The following is a 20,993-nucleotide window of genomic DNA, read 5'->3' on the forward strand; positions in this document are numbered from 1 at the left end:
AGCGTTCAGTCAATGGTAGCTGCGTTTACGCTGCAGAATTTGGGGAAGAAGAGATCAGAGATGGCAGGATGGTTTCTGGGCGAGTCTGGCCTGAGGAGGACCCAGGAGCACTAGAGGCTGCAAGTTAGGTAAGATGAATGATGACAAGAAACCACCAGCTGTGAAGGTGGCCCTGCGGGATCCGACAAGGGCCTGCTGGTCTGTGCTGTTGCCCAGGACCCTGGCTGCCGTCTGGGCATAGTGGGTGCTAAGGGGTCTCCTGTCTGCATTTTCCTGGGTTTTCCTGCAAGCTCTGAGACCTGGATGTTGAGCATCTGTGACCACCTGGGACCCTGGTTAAATCTCAGCCCTTCTGGGCCCATTTCGCTATCTGTCTGAGGCAAGTTGATGCCACCTGCCCCAGTTTTGGCAAGGGCAGACAGGCCCGACTGTCAAACGTGTACTTGGTACAAAACGGAGTACCCAGGGGGCCTGGGAATGAGCCTGGTGAGGCAGAGGCTGTGGCTTCCTGCAGGCCCCTGGCACACTTTAGGGACTCCAGAGCTAGCCTGGGGCTATGCCTGATGGGGAAACATGCTTCAGCCCCTGTGATGCCTCACGGCTGCTCGGAGCCACTCTGTTCTGAACACTGACTCGGGGACACCCAGGCAGGTCACCCGGCCTTGGCTGCTTTCTTCGATGAAGATTCCAGGACTGTCCCCCTGCCGGACTGGCAGCCGAGCAGCTGTGCCCTACGTGGGGTTGGCTGGTGTGCAGAGTCGGAGTCCCCCGCCCTGGTTTTCTGCTGCTGTTTAGCATAACCCGTTCCTTGGTCGGAGATGGGGCTTATCGAGAGTCAGGAGAACTCATGATAAAAGTGATGAGAATGATGTCGTCTAATTGATGGCGCAGACATTACGGTTACAAAGCATTTCTTATACCCACTTTTGCAGTCTTTACAACAGCCCATTAAGGCAGAGTGTGTTAGATGAGCAGGCAGAATCAGAGAGGTGAAGTGGTTTGTTCAGTCTCATAGCTGGGAAATGGCTAAGAGGCGTTTTCTGCCTCCTGTGGGCTAACAGCCCTGCGGACGGAGAGCTCTGTCCTTGCCATTCCCTGCTCTGTGGGAGGTGAGCTGCCTATTCCGTGCATTTGGGGAGGAGCAGAGGCCTCCCTCCATCCAGCCCCTCGGCTGCCCTGGGCTCAGGAAGATTTGGGAGGACAGGGACAGCTATTCCCACTGGGCAGTCCCACGTGCTGCCTGTTATTTTATTAGGAGAAGACACAGCGGCCCTTCCTAATGTGCCTGGTGTCCCTGTCATGCCCAGGAGGCTGAAGCTCATTTCAGTTAAATTAAAAACATTTACTGAAGTGCCAGCCATATGCCAGGGACTGTTCTAGGAAGTGGGGATATAGCAGTAAACAAAGCAAACACACAGGACCCAAGATAAGTAAGTGGAATTATTTTCCATAGTGGCAAATGTCAGGAAGACAATATAAAGCAGGGAAGGGGGTATGTGATGTCAGGGCCGGTGGGGGTGGTTGGGTTTTAGATGACATGATGAGGGCAGGTGAGTGACTGCTTGAGGAAGGGACTTCTGAGCTCACGTGAGTCATGAAGTCAAGGGCACTTTGCCATCACTTGTTCCTGTCTTGCAGACTTCCACCCTCCCCCTCTGCCCCAGGAAGACCCTTACTGCCTGGACGACGCTCCCCCCAACCTGGGCTACCTGGTTCGCATGCAGGGGGGTATCCTCTTCGTGTACGATAACGAGAAGATGCTGGAGCGCCAGGAGCCCCACAGCCTGCCCTACCCTGACCTGGAGACCTATACCGTGGACATGAGCCACATCCTGGCTCTCATCACAGATGGCCCCACGTAAGCCGGCTTTCCCCGAGTCCTCCTCTCTCTACATCGTGGCTGTTCTGTAGGAAGGGGCTGGGAAAGGCCAACCAGGTCCCCTTTTTACTCCGGGCTTTCCTGCACTTTAATCATCCCAGGAAGAGAGTACTTTCCCCTTTCCCCCGTGCTTTGTGGGTTCCTGCAACAGTTTTCCACCACAGGCATGTTCTTAGAGTTGGTACTACCTGTCTCTTTTGCATCCTAGAGGTGGAGCTTCTGTTTGTTGGGGGCCACCTGTGTACCTTAAAGTGGCTGTTCTGCCTCTCCCCGGGCAGGGCGGCAGCCTTGCAGCGATCCAGCCCAGAGCATCACAGGTGGTGGAGGAGAGAAGAAGACTGTGGCTTTGGTTGTTGGGTTTTCCGTGTTTCTGGAGGGGAGAGTGCCGGGAGCCTGGGAATTTTGTGCCATGACCCCCAGGATACTCCCTCGCTCTCCGGCTTGGCTTGAGCTAAGCGGGCAGGCAGTTGTCTCCCTGCATTTGGCCCCTCTCTTCTTGGTGAGCACTTCAGCTAATCAGCAAAGGAGGTTGGGCAGGCCTGGCCTCTGAGCTGGGGAGTGGCTGTACTAAGTGCTGGGCCAGGACTGGGAAGCTGGGGCAGGAAGGGGTGTGCTCACTGTTCAGGAGCCTCTCTTGCCCTGCCTTCAGGGTTTTGCTGGGAACGGTGTGATGCCAGTTTCCAAGGGAGGAGAATGGGCCCCAGAGGGGTAAGCAGAGTGGGTTTCGGGCCTCACTGATCTGAGGGCAGAGCTAAGATCTGGGAGGGAAAAGGGCAGTCTCCAGGAGGCTTGCCTCTACCTTGTGAGGGGGAGCTTTGAGGGGCAGCCTGGGGAGGAAGTGGTGGGGGAGGACCCCGGCCGTTCCAGGAGGTATGTGAGCAGTGGTTGTCCTGTCCAGAAGGCTGTCCAGGCTAGTCCTGCTGGGGAAGGGAGCAGGTGAGATGGCCTTTGAAATCCCTCCTGACTCAGACTCTCCGTGCTTCCCCTGAACTCTGCGCTGGGGCTTGTCACCGTGGACATCATGGTGCTGTTCTAGGGTCGGCAGTGGCTCCTTATGAAAGTCCGAGTGTGCCACAAGGAAGCAGGGTGGCGTCACTTGTGGTCGGAGGTTCCATGTGGCTGTGGGCACAGGCACGTGGCCAGGCCCCTGGGCTGAGTGTGGGCCGGGAGTGAGCCTTCCCACCCTTGGTGGCCTTTGCTGGCTGGTGGGAGGGAGCATCAGCCCCTGAAGAGATTTCTGTCCTAGTAACAAACATCCCTACATTCCTCATCTGCTTGTGATGCAAAATGTCCTCCGCTTGTCCTGATACCTCAGAGTTGAAGGGTCTCCAGGGCTCGGGGTTTGTCATTAGGTCACAGGATGCTTCCTCCCCATGCCAAGTTGGGCGGGTCTCGCCGTGTAGTTTGGCTGTATCACTGAAGTTCTGGGCAGAAGTGAAATTCCTTTTAAGGAATTAAAGGTGGCTGAGGGTTGATAGGAAGACAGAAGGGAGGGATGAGGAGGGAGACCTTTATGAGCCTCCACTCTGCTCAGTTGGGGTACTGCCATCTCCATATTTGTTGGTGGGAAACAGAGGTTCGGGATGAATTGCCCAAGCGCTTGCAGCTAGAGGTCAGAGGACCTGCACGAGGTCGCGAAGTGAGCTTCGCGCTGCGCCAAACAGACTCTGCACTCACGTCACAGAACACAGGGAGGTGGTTACACTGTCCAGCCGGGTCTGCAGAAAGCTGGACTGGCCACATCCGTCCCTGCCGCATCCTCACCTTCCACCCGAGGGCTGAACTCTCCAAACTGGAAAGCTCGATGCGACTTCTCCTCAACTGTGGTTTCTCCCCCTTCCCCACCTGCAGGAAAACATACTGTCACCGGCGACTGAACTTTCTGGAATCCAAGTTCAGCCTTCACGAGATGTTAAATGAAATGTCTGAGTTCAAAGAGTTGAAGAGTAACCCCCACCGAGACTTCTATAACGTGAGAAAGGTGCGTCAGTGGGCCACTGTTGAGAGCCACCCCTCCCGGGCCTCCTCCCAACCCACCGGGATGCCCCGACCCAATCTGGGGCTGGTCCCCTGTGTGGCCTTCCTTGGCTAGAGGAGTGTGATATGTATATGCAGAAAGAAGACTGGACAGTTGCCTTCCTTCTGTCGGGCCATGCCTCAGATGGTACTTAGTATGACTCTAGGTGGAAACCTTTGTCCTTGTTATGTATCTGTTGCAATGTGCCCTCTTCCTTGAAAAATAGGGTATGGTTCGTTAATTGGTTATAAGACTCGAGGCCAGGCTACTTTTAAGGTAGAGGGTGTATTAAATTCATCATGGAGAGAAAAGGCTGTTAAGACTTGTTTGGGCTTGGGAGTTTGTGGTTTTGCTTCCTGCTGGGTCAGGAGTAGGTAAGGAAAAGCATCCCATGTGCTCCCGTGTTGCCTCTCCCCTGGGGTTTGTGAGCAGCCTTAGCCTGGGCCCGGGTGCCCGTGGCCTGCAGGGGCTGCGGCTGGGGCAGGTGTGGCTGTTAAATGGTCATGGCCTCCAGCGTTTCCATTTTCTTCCATTTAACTAATATCAGTGCTAAGCCTGGGATGTTTGATGTTGAACACTGACCGTCCCCGAGAAGTTCCTAGCCCAGAGCTCTCAGTGTGAAGTGTTGTGGCAGGGGTGGCTTGCAGGAAGAGCCCGAACTGAGCTGACTTAAGGTGTGCATAGGAGTCAGCCTGGGCAGGGGCGGGGGCGAGGGAATGGAAGGCATGGCGGTCCAGGCAGAGGGCATAGCATAGCCGAAGACCAAGAGGGAGAGAGGGCTGTGCCATGGGAGAGGAGAGACTGTGTCCAGCGGGTGACAGGAGCTCAGCTGCTGGGGGACATCGTGGTGCTGGGCTGTAGGGAGTGTGCGGTGGCACAGGTATTGAGGTTCTGGACCATGCGGGGGCCCGTGGGTTTCTCAGAGGAAGCAGGGAGCAGGGAGGGGTCATGGTAGTATTCTGGGAGAGAAGCTCAGGGGGGAAGGGTGACGATAAGGCTTTGCCTCATGGCCAGACCTGAGCTGACTCACAGTGGGGTCCTCATCTCCATCAGGACCTCTGTCCCAGATGTGACCCCTCGAGGACTGCCCTCCCCTGGGGTCAGCTTTAATAAGGGAGAGTTAGTCAGGCGAGGGTGCAGCTCCTCTGTGGAGCCCAGGGCTCCCTGACCTGATTGGGAACATGCAGCCATGATGGACAGTTGGCCTCCTCCAGGGAGGCCTCAGGGTCACTTCTGTTAAGCCTCATGGGGTCTGGCATGGACTCCCACTTGGCTGGGACCTTAAGAGTGAGAGGTGGCTTCCAATCATGGGCTGTGAGGCTTGTGGAAGTGTCTCAGGGGGTTCCACGTAGAGGTGAGAGGATGTGTTAGGAATCACCCACCCAGTACTCTCACCCTTGAACACTCTTTGCTCCTTCTCTGTGAGCCTCAGGTGCTCAGACAGGTAGATGCTTCAGGTACCATGCAAATCCTCTTAGCTCTGCCTGAGTGCACCCCACATGCCCATATGGGTGCCTGAGGAAGCTCCATGCCCAGCCCCGTGCAGCCCTGCCTCTGCAGGAACACTCTGGGCCTGACTGCTTCCTGCTGCCTGGGGCTGAGGTGTCCTTGCTAACTGCACTGGCTCGGACACTGTTTGCTTCTGAGGTGGGGACCAGTGGGTGTTCCTGGGCCAACCAGCTGCTCTCTGGCTGGGATACGGGAGAGAGTCCTGGTGGGGGCTGTTGTTACCGGTCTGGGGGTTAATGTGTTCTCTGGATAGGGATGACATTGACCCCTGTGCTGTGACTCAGTGGCCTGTTCTCTGGCATGACAGCAGTCCGTAAACATGGGCCCGAATCTGCTCCAAGTCAGGCCTCTGCCTGCCCCTCCCTGCCTCCTGGGTGCTGGCTGCTTTATCTTACTCTGGAAGCTTCTTCTGTGGGGAGACAGCTGGCTTTCTGAAACCCAGCGTGGGCTGGGAGGGTGGGCTCTGTATTTCCAAGGTAGCTGTCAGTGTTGGGAGGGCAGGCCAGGGCCATGCTCTGAGGCAGAAGCTGTGAGTGGCCACGGGTCTGTGTGGGTGGTGTTTGGGAAGGCACCGGCAACATAACAGGGCATGACTTATGACACCATGTGGCCCAGCCAGCAGGACTATGTAACTGAGACATTTGTTTTTTGCTCAGAGCTAAGAACTAGGGCCGAGTGTGTTTACTGCCTAGGAGTTGGGTCACATTAGGCCTTCTCCACTCTGGTTTAAGTGTCATATCAGGCAGAGCAAATCGACTTCATCTTCTGTGCCAAACTTGACCAGTTGGCAGTGGCTACTCACAGAGCTTAGTGAAAAGTACTGTAATTGATCAGTGATGTCTGACGTGCATGTGGAACTGGCCCGTGTCGGCGCAGGGGCCAGGTAGTGGGCAGCTCTGTTTGTAAACTGTACTGTTTGCTTAGACCTGGAACGCACTGGTATCTTCTGGTGAAATGAAAACACTGACATCCAACGACAGGCTCTTTTACTTGTTCCTAAAATAATCACTTGGACTCTGAAGTTTGGATTGGATGCTTCCTGGGTTGGCCAGTTGTTTTTCTCCTTCATCTTGTGACTTGTGGGGTAAGGACAGCCTGCACCCCCGGAAGCGTGTCACTGGTATGCTGGAGGACAGAACCAGAAAACCCAGAATGTGCTCTGTCACGTTGAGGTAGTCAAGTCCAGCTGTGTCCGGCTGGGCTGAGCCAGGCTGACCACCTGGGCATCCCACATGAGCCCCGCCTGTCCCTGAGGTGACCCAACCTTCACACTGTGCTTTGGGTGATGGTTTAGCTTTTGGTGCCTTGAATGGTTTCATTTCTCTGATGTCTAGTGGTCTGTCTTTCTGGTTGGAAGTGGCAGGATGAATGGCAAAAGGGCCCCGATGAGTCAGTGATGTGGCCAGTGACATGGGCTGGCTTGTATAATGCTCACAGAGATTCAAAAGATCAAATATCTGGTTTGGCATGACTTGGAGATGCCTGGCCAGCTGTGGACAGCATTCCCTGGCCACAGGTCAGCCGCCTCCTCATCCCAGCCCTGGCAGAGGACCCGGTCGGCTGTGGCAGGAACTGCAGAGCACAGTCTGTGGTTAGCAGCATCCTGGCCTGTGGGGCTGCTGTCATCTCCCTGGGGACCTCTCTGAGGCCCCTTGGGCTCAGGCAAGGGGGGTCAGGATGCCCACTGTGACCTCAGGCCATCCCTCAGCTTAGCTAGGGCTCCATTTCGTTAGGGCTGCTGGCTGAAGGGAATGCTCCAAGAGAGGTCAGTGGGAAGAATGGTATTTTGCAGGGCATCTGGTGGGCCCTTGGGGCTATATGAGGATGTGGATATCATCATCTGTTCATTCATCCATCCGTTGATTCACAAATACATCATACTAGGCTCTGGGGTGAGCGTTGGAGACTTTGATACATCAGATGAAGTCCCCGTCCTTTGAGGACTGTGCCCCAGGCTAGTGACAGTAGAAGGGGACTGCCGCGTGAACTGGGAGGACACGTACAGGAATGGGAGTGCGTGTGCTAGCTTTCCCCGCTGGGCAAGGGGACACCCGGTCAGCGTGCTGGGAGGGTCAGGATTGGCTTCCAAGTGGAGGAGGTTGTAAGCAACCCCGCGTCAGTGGAGGAGATAGGTGAGGGGCAAGGAAGGCACACCAAGCAGAGGAGACACAAGGGCAAAGTGACGCAGTGCAGAACAGCACGGTGCCTCGGGCACCTGTTAGTGGGGGGTCATGGCTGGAGCACGCACGGGGCAGTGGCAACACCTTGGTTGGAAGCAAGCCTTGAATCCCAGGCTCAGGAGTTCGGGCTTTCTCTTGAAGGCTTGGGGGGCCACTGATGATTTGTTAGCAGGGGAGTAGCCAGACCCAATGTACATTTTAAAAAGATCTCTGGCTGCTGTAACAAGGTCGATAGGGCAGCAAAGCTAGAGGGAGGACCGGTTTCAAAGTCTAGATGAGACACTGGGGCAGAGGGCGTAGGTCCAGGCACTGGCGGGACCGCGGGTGCTGAGGTTTCGCACGCCACTTTGAGGGTTGGACACCCCATCTCATTGCCAGTGGGGAAGGAGGGGGGACTGGCTCACGGCTGGTGGGCGCTGCGTTGCAGGTGGACACGCACATCCACGCGGCCGCCTGCATGAACCAGAAGCACTTGCTGCGTTTCATCAAGCACACGTACCAGACAGAGCCCGACAGGACCGTGGCCGAGAAGCGGGGCCGGAAGGTCACCCTGCGGCAGGTGTTCGACAGCCTGCACATGGACCCATACGACCTCACCGTGGATTCCCTGGACGTCCATGCGGTGAGTGAGCTTCGTCCCCTGCCTCACGCCATGCTGGGTGGGTGCTCGGCCCCCAGGAAAGAAGCCATGGCTGAGCCTGCGGAGAGGCTGGCTGTGGAAGCGGCTGCGGCTCTTCCAGCTGTAGTGATGTGAAAGGGAATCTGGCCTCAGGGAGTAACAGGGCCATGGGACAGGGGAAAGTGTGCGTGACTTGGAGTCGGACAGGTCCCAGTTCTAATTCCCCTTCTGTCGGTTGGGAGTTGTGGGCCCTTAAGCGAGTCACTGAAGCTTTTCTTTCCTTGCTTATAAAATGGGGAATGCCATGTGCCTTATTGACATGACAGCTATTGAAAGACTAAATGATGGTGCAGCTGCTATAGAAGACAGTATGGAATTTCCCAAAAAAGTTAAATACAGAATTACCATATGTTCCAGCAATTCCATTAATATAGCTCAAAGACTTGAAAGCAGGGACTAAGACAGATCCTTGCACATCCAAGCTGACAGCAGCATTGTTCACAAGGGCCGAAAGGTGGCAACAACCCAGGTGTCCCTCAACAGGTGAATAGATAAACAAGATGTGCAAATACATCCAATGGAATATGATTCAGTCCTAAGAAGGAACAGGGTACTGAAACCTGCTACGACATGATGACCCTTGAAAACATGATGCTAAGTCAAAAAAGCCAGACACAAAAGGACAGTTAATGTACGATTCACGCGGATGAGGTACGTAGAGTAGGCAAATTCATGGAGACAGAAAGGAGAGTGGTGGCTACCAGGTGCAGGAGGAAGGTGTGATGGGGAGTCATGGTTCAATGGGTACAAGGTTTCGGTTCAACAAGATAGAGAGTTCTGGAGATGCAAGGTGGTGACGGTTGCACAACATAATGAATGCATTTAATACCATCGAGCCGTACACTTAAAAATCGTTAAGATGATAAGTGTTGTGTTATGTATATTTTACCACAATAAAAAAATCTTCGTAAACCCAAGAAAACATGGAATGAGGTAGTGTGGAGAAGGTGCCTTATGAAGTCCAAGCCGTGACAGACACCCTGTGTTACTGACTGTTCAGTAGTTTGGTGTTTTCTGCTCACTCAGTCAGCTGGGCTCCTGGCCATGGCGCCTTGGAGCACGAGGCCCCTTGATCCTCACAGAGGATCACTAAAGGACCCCCAGGCTGGAGTGAGGATACATGTCCTGGCTCCAGGACTTTCCAGGAGTTCACGCAAGAACGAGCATAGAAGACATTGTCAGCATGGCCACACATAAGGCCACCTCGTAAAGGCCTGGAGAGGGAAACGTGTGTGTACCGTGGCTACAGAACAATATGGCGATCTGCCTGGTGGTCTCCCCTCTCCAGGGTCGGCAGACATTCCATCGCTTTGACAAGTTCAACTCCAAATACAACCCTGTGGGGGCCAGTGAGCTGCGTGACCTCTATTTGAAGACTGAAAACTACCTGGGAGGAGAGTACTTTGCTCGGATGGTCAAGGCGAGTGAGCCCTGAGCCTCTTCAAGCCCTCCCCCGATACCCGACAGCAGCTGCCTGCGGATGGCGGGGGCGCTGCATAGCCTCCGGTTTCCCCTTGCCGAGTCCCTGTGGGTCCACCATCCAGCTCAGGCAAGGCTCAGGTGCCCAGGCAGCCCGTGCGGTGGCCCCGGCCGCCCGTGCGGTGGCCCCGGCCACCAGCTCCTGAGCACGGGCAGGCTGGTGCTACAGGTGCTGACTGCAGGCCAGAGGAGGGGAGGGTATCCTGGCGCTCACGGCATCCGGGCTCGCCGCCCTGTCTGCAGCCTGAATTTGGCTGGGGGCAGGTTAGCTCCATTTGGAGATGCGTCTGCTGCCTGGCCTGGTTATGCACGGGACTGTGCAGAGGCCTTCCCCTCCCCCAGGAAGGAGCCTCTACGGAGGTGAAGGTGTTGTTACATGGCAGCCAGGGGGTATAGATCAGGTCTTCCCCGCCGGGAAGCAGGTGGCTGAGGAAGCCCAGGATCCAGCAGCTGGGGTGCTCCTGGGCTGACCCGAGCTCTTCTTGGTGCTAGGAGGTGGCCAGGGAGCTGGAGGAGAGCAAGTACCAGTATTCAGAGCCACGGCTGTCCATCTACGGCCGCAGTCCTGAGGAGTGGCCCAGCCTGGCCCGCTGGTTCATCCAGCACAAGGTCTACTCACCCAACATGCGCTGGATCATCCAGGTGCCCCGGATCTAGTAAGTGAGGTGGCTTGCGGTCTGCCCATACCCTCTGGGGACACAGCCCGTCCCTCATGGGCTGCTGGCTCTGCACTATTCTGGTGGGGCTGGTGCCGGTGCCAGCTTGGGCCTCTCCTCCCTAGAGATTGTCCCATAGTGAGGGGTGGTTGGCAAACGTCCTTGTGACACTTCAACCCTTGTTCTTTGAAGAACAAACCTGTGCAAAATCTAGTAGGAACTACTACCCATCTTCCATTGGGGTTTGAGGGTGGATTATCCTTTTGCGTGAGCCCCAGGTATGAGTAACCTAGTGGTGGCCTACACTGCTGGCCCTCTCCATGGCCATGATTCAGGCGATCACTGGCCTCTCCCGTCTGGCCAGTGTGGGGCTCATGGTCCCTTAATGGGCTGGGATATGCCGTTTAGGGGAACTGAGCTGAGTGGCAGAGAGTTTGGACCACTGAGAAATTTGAGAACTCATCTCTTAGATCTTGGGTCAGCCTGAGTCCCAACATCCCACTCCCAGCATGGCCTGTAGCTTAGGAAAGCTCTCTGGTGGGCAGGGGTGGGTGTTGAGTTTGCAAACCAGTGCCTAGTATTGCAGACCTTGCTGGGAGTTGGAGAGGAGAGGAAGGACCTGTGTTCCAGCCACATCTCTGGCTCTACTCTGGGAGTTTAGAAGGGAACACAAGCTGTTTGAGAAAAGGATGGGGCTGCCCTCCACAGGCCAAGGGGGCTATTGGGTTCACTTTAATCAGCAAGTCTCTGTTTTCCCCCAGTGACATATTTAGGGCAAAGAAGCTGCTGCCAAGCTTTGGGAAGATGCTGGAGAACATTTTCCTGCCCCTCTTTGAGGCCACAGTCAACCCCCAAGATCACCAAGAGCTTCATCTTTTCCTCAAATATGTAAGTGTGGGTGGTGCTCCAGGCGCTGTGCATAGTGCTGGAGCGAAGAGAGGGTTCCAAGAGGGTTAGGTCAGGCTTCCCTTCTTAGACCCTCTCATGCATGTGCTCTGTGTGCTCCAAGTGTGGGCAAGAAACTGAATTTCTAAAACAGTGAGTTTGCTCGGGGTAGGGGAAGTCCCCATCTCCTCAGGGGCAGCCCTGCGGTGCGGGAGGGGCGCCAGGAAGCCAGCAGTGGGGAAAGACTGAGGAGGAGTCAGTCCCTGGCCGGGTGGGGCTGGAAAGACTGGTTCCTGTCCCCAGCAGCACCCAGCAGCAGCCCCAGGTCTTTAGACACACAGACATTTCAATGCTCCTACTTTTACCTTGAAATACTGGTTCGCATGTCTTGTTTGGTTGAGTGCATGAGCCCAACAACACGTATTTATCTGGCTAGTTATGGGAGAGGGAGAGAAGAGATGGAGGAGAGGCTAACCAGAAAATGTATGAGTGGGGCAGGAGCTGATTGATCCTCCCTCTGGGTTCCCAGAATACAGGTGGCTGTAGACAGTGAGAAGCAAGCTCAGTATGCCGTGGAGGTTCTGGGGTCTGACAGGGAGGGAGGCAGGGAAGATTCCAGAGACCTGGGTGGATGGGGGAGGGCGATCCAGTCTGTGTGTGGTTGAGTCTGCCAGGAAGCATTTAAACAGGCTAGAGGGACATCATTGAATTTATGGTTTGGACATCTGGCTGTTGTGTGGAGAAAGGCCTGGAGGTGGGTGGGAACGGGCAAGATGACAGTCGGGGCCCGGCTCCAGCGATGGAGAGAGATGCTGGGGGCTCGTATCAGCAGTAACAGCTCACGGTTTTGAATGTTTGCTGCCTGCCCTTGTGATCCACGCCATGACACGATCTCACTTCAGCCTCAGGATTACGTCGCGTCATTTTGTTGGTGTTAATGCTAAGCAGAATCATCATGTCCTTTCTGTGTGTTCAGCACTGTTATGTGCTCTCCAAGGGTTGTCTCATTTAATTCTCACAACAGCCCTGTGAAGCTACTAGCTTCAGTTCACACGGGAGGAAATTACACGGAGCTAGGAGGTGGCCGAGCTGGAATTCATACACCGGTGCCCGATTCCCGAGCGGGTGTTATTACCCTCATGCTGTAGGGCCTCTGGGCACAAGGTGGGCCTTGCTGTAGCATCGACAGGGCTTGGGCAAAGCTTGAAGGTGAGCCAGAGGGAGGAGCCTAGGGTGCCTTCAGAGGTCACCACCACAAGTGGGGGAAGAGCAGGTCTGGGGAGCAGGAGGAGTTGGGGGTTGGACATATTTTGTGCTTGAGGCCCCGCATCTGTTGGATACAGAGCTCAGGAGAGGGGCTGATGTTACCGGGGAGCAGAGCGCCTCCCTCCTGGGAATCACGGCTCAGCCTTCCAAGGGGCCCTCTCGGATGCGGCCCACCTTGACTTGTTTGTGACGCATGTAGGCTGGTTTCCCACAGCCCCAAAGGTGCAAACCAGGGACATGCTCCACCTACAGCCCCAGAGTCCAGCCCCAGAGCCCATGCAGGCTCCGAGCTGGTTGTCTTGCGTGGGCAAGCTCCCTAAGCATTTTGGGCCTGGTGCGTTCACAGCCAAGCCCTCCCTCACAGGATGGCTTGGAGGATTATGTCAGCTGATGTGTGGTGAGTGCTTAGGGCCTGACACATGGTAGGTGGAGGGGCGACACCTGTCCCATTCCCCTCACAGCTGTTGACACTGCTGCTGACGGCCGCTTCCGCTAGCTACCCTGCAGAGCTGGCCTCCTCCTTGGCGCAGCGGAGAGAGGGGCCATGGGGATGGCTGTTTCACTGGTCACCTGGCCCAGCCTGAGTCTTCCCTCACCATCACCGTGACCGCACCAGGGCTTGCCACTCTCCAGGCCGCTCTCCTGGATACTTTTAGAAGCCACGGAGGGGGGCGCCTGGGTGGCGCAGTCGTTGAGCCTCTGCCTTCGGCTCAGGGCGTGATCCTGGCGTTCTGGGATCGAGCCCCACATCGGGCTCCCTGCTCCACTGGGAGCCTGCTTCTTCCTCTCCCACTCCCTGCTTGTGTTCCCTCTCTCGCTGGCTGTCTCTATCTCTGTCAAATAAATAAATNTTTAAAAAAAAAAAAAAAAAAAGAAGCCACGGAGGGACAGATTGTGGCCTTGTGCCCACTCCCCATCCCGGAAGAATGTGGCCTCAGGCTCTGTGGTCCCCAGCGGAGGTACGACCCCGGGAGGCCTGGATGCCAAGGCCTTTGGCAGCTCAGCGCCTTGGCTTGATGCAAGACCCCTCCTCCTGCCCAGGTGACAGGGTTCGACAGCGTGGATGACGAGTCCAAGCACAGCGACCACATGTTCTCAGACAAGAGCCCCAGCCCAGACATCTGGACCAGCGAGCAGAACCCGCCCTACAGCTACTACCTTTACTACATGTACGCCAACATCATGGTGCTTAACAACCTTCGCAGGTGGGTGCCGGCCCCGCCTCCCAGCCCACGACACGCCACACGCAGGCGGGCCGCCGGGCCGCACACGCGATCGTCAATGCAGTGCGGCAAACCTGTGTCTGTACACACGTGTGCATCACGTGCCCCCCACACCTGCACGTGTACCTGCCCATCTCGAGTGTGACACAGACATGGGATGCGTCAACACACGCACGTGTTCTTTCCACTCTGCCAACGGTGTTCACACGTGCATTGATGTGTGTCACAAATTACTGTACCTGCTATGTGACAGGCACTGTCCCGGGCACGGGACATATAACAGGGGACAACACAGACTAAATCCATGCCCACATGGGGGTCCCGGCCAGTGGTCTTACCTGCACAGACTCCAGCCAATGCACGCACACGGGGCGCCTGTGGCCGGAGTCAGGTGCCTGGGGCAGCAGACACTGAGCTGGTTATTCCCCCCTTGCAAATCTAGCCTCCCTCCTGCCCTTGCTGGGCCATGGGGCCTCGCTAGCTCAGCCTAAGCCAGTGGAGTCTGTGGGTGTGAAGGTTTCGGCTGGACCATGATTGAAAGGAGACGGCCGGGTGTTGGGGAGGGGCAGTCCAGGCTGAGCTTCTGCAGGAAGGGGCTTGAGTTCTAGCTCTGCTGCTGACCTGCCCAGGGGTTTCTAGTGCCCGACTCCACCCTCTGGGTTTGCCCATTTTTATGACCAAGTGGTTGGACTTGGTGATTTCTCATGGTCTTTGCTGCTCTTAAGTTCTGTGAACCTGGGCTCCAAGGCCCGGTGAAGAGGAGATGAGGGGTGAACGGGGACAGAGCAGGGTCCCTTTCTACCACTCGTTTCCCTTTCTGTTCCCTGGGGGTGGTATCTCTTGGCTCTGAAGATCTCTGGACCTGGTGTTCTGTACTTTGGGAAGGGTAGTTTCCAGAGGGCCCTGTGTCATCCGTGTTGACTGTGCCATGGGCAACTGTCTCCCCTGGAGTAGGCCCTGAGCCTAGGGGTGCAGCTCCCAGGCCTGTGGGGCCCCAAGTAGGATGGACCAGGCATCCTTGCTGACCAAGAGCCTCACTTCTGCAGGGAACGGGGCCTGAGCACTTTCCTGTTCCGGCCTCACTGTGGGGAGGCCGGCTCCATCACCCACCTGGTGTCTGCTTTCCTGACCGCTGACAACATTTCCCACGGGCTGCTCCTCAAGAAGGTAACCAGGCCACTCACGGAAGCCTACTCTGCAAGGATGGTCCTGCTCTGGGCTCCCCTTGGGGGGACGGGATCCCTGGGCTCCTGTCTGGCCCCGAGAGGCTCTGGCCAGTGACGTTAAAAGGCAGGGGCCTTTTTCTGGGTTGGGATGTCTGTAGTCATCTTGGTTTCATATTTAATTATGAAAGCAATATAATCAAACACATTGCAATTTGGATTTTCCAAAAGATGGAGAAATGGGAAAAAACCCTTATTGCTATTACTTTGAAAGAAATAGCCATTATTCGCTTTTTGGTATTTATAATTGTCATCTTTTTTACCAGAGCATATTTCTAACGTGCTTCTTACTATGAGCACAGATTCTGTTGTTTCTGCTAACGGAATGCGCACCTTCTGTGCGGTAACACAGTGTTTATGTTCCTCATTCTAAAGGCTGTTGGGAGGGTGGCCCACCACTTGGATGGTCTTAACTGATTCAGCTAGTCTCCCGATTGCTGGATACAGTCCATCCAACTTGTCGTTTGTGTAAATAACGCAACCATGAACTCTGCCCGTTTGGTCTTCTCCCTATTTTGGATCACTTCCATAAGAAGGATGTTTGCTCAGACTCCTCTTATGCCCTGATCCTGGGGAGGTCTAACGGTGTGTCACAATTCCGGGGGCCGAGGGGGAGGGACGAGTATTACAACAGAAAACCACTCTAGCCTGGTCAGGTCTGCCCCTTCCATCTCTGAGGAGCCAGAGTGTTTACAGACTCAACCTGAATGTTTGTGGTCAAAGCAACACAACAAAAAAGCGGGCATCTCCGGGGCTGACCCACGGTGGGGGGGGCAGTGCCTGGGGGCGGGGAGCAGAGTATGTGGGCTGGGGGCAGCCTGGGGCCTTGCAGCTGCCTTCCTGCCCTGAGCTGGGTCTTGTCCGGAGCCTAGACGGGGCAGAGGGCAGCCCAGGAAGAGAGGCGCATTGGTGGATGAGAAGAACGTACAGGTGGGGTGGGGGGTCTGGGTGCCCTGGCTTTGGGGAACTCGGGCTTGGTTAGGGAATTGCACAGACACTACCCAGAGCCCTGGTTGCCTGTCCTCCCTTCCTGCCTCCCTCTCCGGCACTCGTCACCTGAGTTTGGTGGTTCTTTTGCAGAGTCCAGTGTTGCAGTATCTCTACTACCTTGCTCAGATCCCCATTGCCATGTCTCCTCTTAGCAACAACAGTCTGTTCCTTGAATATTCCAAAAACCCTCTGAGGGAATTCCTGCACAAGGGACTGCATGTTTCTCTCTCCACCGACGACCCCATGCAGTTCCACTACACAAAGGTGAGGATGTTGGGTGCTCCAGTAGGCCCCTGTCCTGGCCTGCCCCCCACACTGCAGGCACTGGAGTGCACGCTCAGTTCTGCTTTTGGGGTGGGGGTTGGCGGTCAGTGAAGGCAAGAGGTAAGCTCCTAGTGAGCGAAAAGTGTTCCTTCCAGGAGCCCTGTCTTTGGAGCTCTTGAACCCTTGAAGGCACAGTTTAATTTTTTGCCCTCCCCATTTTCCCTTTCCTTAGCATTTACTATCTCTGTGAAGTTGGTTAAGTTACTCGATCTCTATCTTATTCCTCTTCATCTGTAGAATAGGGATGCAGTTGTCCCTATGTGTGCCTCTACTTTGTTGGGAGGCTTCGCGGAGATAATGAACTAGAGTCTAACAGAGCGTCTGAATACACACAGCATGTACCGAAATGTTAGCTAACATTTTGTTAATACTCTTCTTAGTATAATACTTCAGGTCTGTGGGGCAAGGGAAGAGGAAGGGAGAGGTGAAGTCATGCCTGGGGACCAGCCGTTGACTAGTAAAAACAGAAGTGTCTGTGTCTTCTAGGACAGGCTCTCCAAGCTTTTGTTCTCAGGACCCCTATACACTCTTAAGAACTAAAGACCCGCAGAAAGCCGTCGATGACATAAGTTATATCTAGTGATATTTAAATGTATTAGAAACTGATGTGAAATTGAAAAATGTGAATGCATTTAAAAATAATATTAACAAACCTATTACATGGTAACATAAATAGCAATTTTTATGAAAAAGAGTCATATTTTCCCAAAACAAAAAAATGGCATTGGGAATGGCATTGTTTTACACGTTTGCAAATCTCCTTAATGTCTGGCTTAATAGAAGACAAGCAGGATTCTCATATCTGCATCTGCATTCAATGATGCCTTGTTTTTATCAAAGTACATGAAGAAAATCTTGCCTCACAAAGGTACATAGTTGGAAGAGGGATGACCTTTCCAAAGGCCTTGGGGACCTGGATCACACTTTGAGAACTGCTGCTCTTGCTTACAGAGGCAGCAAGGTGTCCAAGAGGTTAACAGAAGAGCTTGTGATCAACGGCAGACATCTCACATCCTAGGAGATAAAGTGAAAGCACAACTCAAACCTAAATCCTTTTGGGATTACTGTCTCACCACCCGATCATTTCTCATTCTTATTTTATGTTCCACCTCTACTCTTCATACTTTATTCAGATTAACTTTGATTTTTGGACAATCTTCTGAAAGTGACGTTAAATAAAAAGCAAAGCTATAGGGCATGTAATTAAAATGTGTGTGACCAGGGACACTGTTACAGGAGAGCAGAGGCAGGCATCCCCATGACTGACACAGGGCTTCAAACACGTGCTGGTCAACGAATCGACGCATAGGCGTTCTTTGATAGATCTCCTCAGGAACCCGAGAATTTGCCAAAAATGCTCTTAGGAGTTCATCACTTAAGGGGGGGTGGGGTGGGGTGGGAATGTTGTTCAGTTATCCGGGTGCCAGACATGAAAGAAAAATCAAATCTGCAATGTCTGTCTGACGTTTCTAGCTTTGGAGATCCGCGAAGGATTGAAAGGGATAGCCTACCATCTAATACCTTTACTTTTGGGGGGGGCGGTCTAGGAAGCCCTTATGGAAGAATACGCAATTGCAGCTCAGGTGTGGAAGCTGAGCACGTGTGACCTGTGTGAAATTGCCAGGAACAGCGTGCTGCAGAGCGGACTCTCGCATCAGGTACGGGCTGTGAGGGTGCTGCCCCCCCCAACCGGTCCCTCCTGTCCCTGTCCCTGCAGCATGTGTACCATGGGTGCTGGCTGCAGGCCAGCCACTTTCTAGGCGCTGGGATCAGTGAAGACAACAGGCAGGGTGTCTATCACACTGAAACTCACGTCCTAGAGAAACCTGGGGAGACCCCAGGATTTTCAAGGCTGCTCTTTGACCCTTTCAGACCTCTCCTCAAATGTGACCTCCTCTGAGAGGCCCTCCCTGACCACCGTTCTATAGTAGCCCCACACTTGCCATCAGTCTCTATTCCTTTAATCTGTTTTCCTTCATAAATTACTACCGACATTTAATATGTAGTTATGTGTTTTCTTGTCTTTCCTTCTAGAATGTGAGTTCCATTAGACTGTTTCGTTCAGCGTTATATCCCTAGGGCCTAGAATGGTCCGTGGCACATAGAAGGCACTAGGTATTTCTTGGACAGTGAATAGTACCTAGGTTGAATACAAAATTGAGGGATGAAGCCTGGAGATCAGTAATTATTTTGACAGCTCTCGAGGTGACCTGACGTGCAGCCAGGGTTGAGAACATGGTGTCTTAGGCTCCTGGGTCCCTCCCCTGGGTGATGTTACTGGTACAGGAAGAGGCTGCATTGGTGCTGCTCTTATTGGATGCTGATGCAGAGAAGAGCTACAGGCTCAAGGTTCAGTTGTGCAGACCTGCTTCCTAAGACTGGGCCTCCCCAGAGACACGTTTGCCCCTGTTGGCTCTCCGGGGGGACTGTCTTCACGCCTTCATCTTGCCTTCTTTATTGCCAGCAGCACTGGGGGTCTTATTTTTGTCTCCTGATCAAGGAGAACACAGAAATGAAGGGAATGAACGTGGGTGTCAGGGTGACATCCTCGAGGACAGAGGCCAGGACGAATTTTGAAGAATCCTGGAGGAACGATGTCCTGGTGGGGGATCAGCTTCAGGGGGACTGGTTTGATGTGGTGTGGCTAATGTCAAAGCTGCCGTGTGGATATAGAAATCGAACCTAAGGTATATGGTTTCATTTGTACTTCTCTGGTTTCACAGGAGAAGCAAAAGTTTCTGGGACAAAATTATTACAAAGAAGGACCTGAAGGAAATGATATTCGAAAGACAAATGTTGCTCAGATCCGGATGGCGTTCCGATATGAGACCCTATGCAATGAGCTCAGCTTCCTGTCTGATGCCATGAAATCAGAAGAGATCACAGCTCTGACCCAATAGGTCCAGCAGTGGACATGCATTTTAACTTTTTGGTTTAATTTCAAGTCTGCTGTGATTAACAGTGGTCAAAATACCAAACTAGGATGGTCCTCCATAGAGAGGATGCCTCTAAAGAACTTTCAAACTAGTGATTTTGGTTGCACTGTTCACTTTACGATCTAACATGCCCCCTTCTGTTAGTGCTTCTGAGTAATAGAGTGTGACTCCTCCCTGGGGATCTGGGAGCTGGACACTTGTCTGTACTCATTCCAAGTTTTCCAAATATTTCTCTTGAAACCGTTAGTGCTTGCACTGTTGGGGCCAGGATCTTCCAAGGTCCAGTGCCTACTGACAGGAGGTTTGTGTGGTTTTCTGCCAAAATCCTCTATAGACCCTGCAGGCTAGTTGGTAGTTGTTCCATTTCAGCCTCTGGCTGGCTGGCTGCCTTAAACAAAACCGATTTTAAAGCTCCCTTTCATAAAGGAACTACTTTGAGAGAATTAAAATAGAAAACTTCCTTCTTGACAATTTGCATTTTTTATGAATTTCTTATGCTGTTTTATTTAGCCCTCCACCCTCCTTTCTATTTAGGAAGCCAAATGTGCACATTGAACCAATTGATCCTATTCTGTGTCTTGGTTTTCTCATCTGAAAAGTGAGGGTTTGGACTAGATGAGTGGTTTTCAAATGTTGTTCTGTGAATCCCCCTCCAGGGCTCGGGGAGGTTCTGGGTGCTGCCTTCTTCAAAGCAACTCTGCTGTCATCACTGTTACACTGGGCCTTCTACATATTTCCATTTGAACTAAGGACTGTGGAAAACATAGGCTTAGATGATCTCTATTCCTTTTGGTTCCGATATTCTGATTGTAGCCCAACTACCATTTTACTTATGAAGACTTAGGGCCAGAGAGGTGAAATTTGCTTGAGGTCACACGGATAATAAATAATAGGAGCAGAACTAGTTTCCCCACTCCTAATCCAGTCCTTTCCCCACTATTCCATTAGGCCTCACAGATGTTAGATTTTTTATCACTATAACCTCTGCATTTTTTTTTAAGGTGAAATTTCTCCCTTATCTAACATGCAGACTTCTTCAGAAGATATAAGTGGTCCCAGGGGCCAGGTAGAAAGCATTTTTTTTTTAAATTTAAAATCAATTAACATATAATGTATTATTAGTTTCAGAGGTAGAATTTAGTGATTCATCAGAAAGCATTTTTTAAGACCAATCTGAATTTAAGCTTTACCAATGTACTCTTCATCTGTGTTACTAGTGCCTGGTACATAGTAGGTGCTCAATAAATGTACATTGAATAACTGAATGGATTTCTCTTTTGGCAACTTTTTAAGGCCATGTGCTCCAAGTATTCCACAAGCTGCTCAAAGAACTTTCTGTCTATTTCTGTGGGCAAATGCAGATTATGAGAAGCGCCTCTGAATTATTATAAACTTAGAACTCTATTTTTGCTTGTGAAGATGCTTATTTGACTTTAGACTGTCTTGTCCTGTGACTTGATAACGCTCATCCCCTCCCCTGGCTAACTTAGCATACAGAACAGTACATGCAGTCTTTTTATCGGGCAGACACGTGTGCTCTTCCAGCTAATGATGAAACTGACTGAAAACCCAGCGTTTATCTGACGCGTTATTTTTGAAAAGCCCCCATTTGTATATATTTGTCCTAACATATCAATTATTGTACAGTTTTTCATTGTCATTTTATCTGTACCAAGTATTTATTTTTAATTATTAAATAAAGTCGGTTAGGACTATGGATCAATAATTTAAAATGATTTCAAGTTAA

The 20,993-nt window shown here is 52.9% G+C and overlaps 1 protein-coding gene across 7 annotated transcripts in view; it reads left to right on the forward strand.

Moving 5' to 3' along the window:
• AMPD3 (adenosine monophosphate deaminase 3) overlaps nucleotides 1-20,971 on the forward strand; it is a 45,098-nt gene extending 24,127 nt beyond the window's left edge. For all 7 annotated transcript variants that reach the window (XM_019796315.2, XM_019796318.2, XM_019796317.2 and 4 more), the window contains 11 exons: nucleotides 1,639-1,858; nucleotides 3,731-3,860; nucleotides 8,013-8,207; nucleotides 9,553-9,684; nucleotides 10,236-10,399; nucleotides 11,161-11,287; nucleotides 13,592-13,755; nucleotides 14,820-14,940; nucleotides 16,077-16,250; nucleotides 17,858-17,968; nucleotides 19,034-20,971. In XM_019796315.2, coding sequence (XP_019651874.2) covers nucleotides 1,639-1,858; nucleotides 3,731-3,860; nucleotides 8,013-8,207; nucleotides 9,553-9,684; nucleotides 10,236-10,399; nucleotides 11,161-11,287; nucleotides 13,592-13,755; nucleotides 14,820-14,940; nucleotides 16,077-16,250; nucleotides 17,858-17,968; nucleotides 19,034-19,210 — 1,715 coding nt within the window. In that variant the 3' untranslated portion in view covers nucleotides 19,211-20,971. The remainder of the gene's footprint in view (nucleotides 1-1,638; nucleotides 1,859-3,730; nucleotides 3,861-8,012; nucleotides 8,208-9,552; nucleotides 9,685-10,235; nucleotides 10,400-11,160; nucleotides 11,288-13,591; nucleotides 13,756-14,819; nucleotides 14,941-16,076; nucleotides 16,251-17,857; nucleotides 17,969-19,033) is intronic.
• The last annotated feature ends 22 nt before the right edge of the window (nucleotides 20,972-20,993 follow it).

This window comes from Ailuropoda melanoleuca, chromosome 8 (genome assembly GCF_002007445.2).
Source record: "Ailuropoda melanoleuca isolate Jingjing chromosome 8, ASM200744v2, whole genome shotgun sequence".
Lineage (NCBI taxonomy): Eukaryota > Metazoa > Chordata > Mammalia > Carnivora > Ursidae > Ailuropoda > Ailuropoda melanoleuca.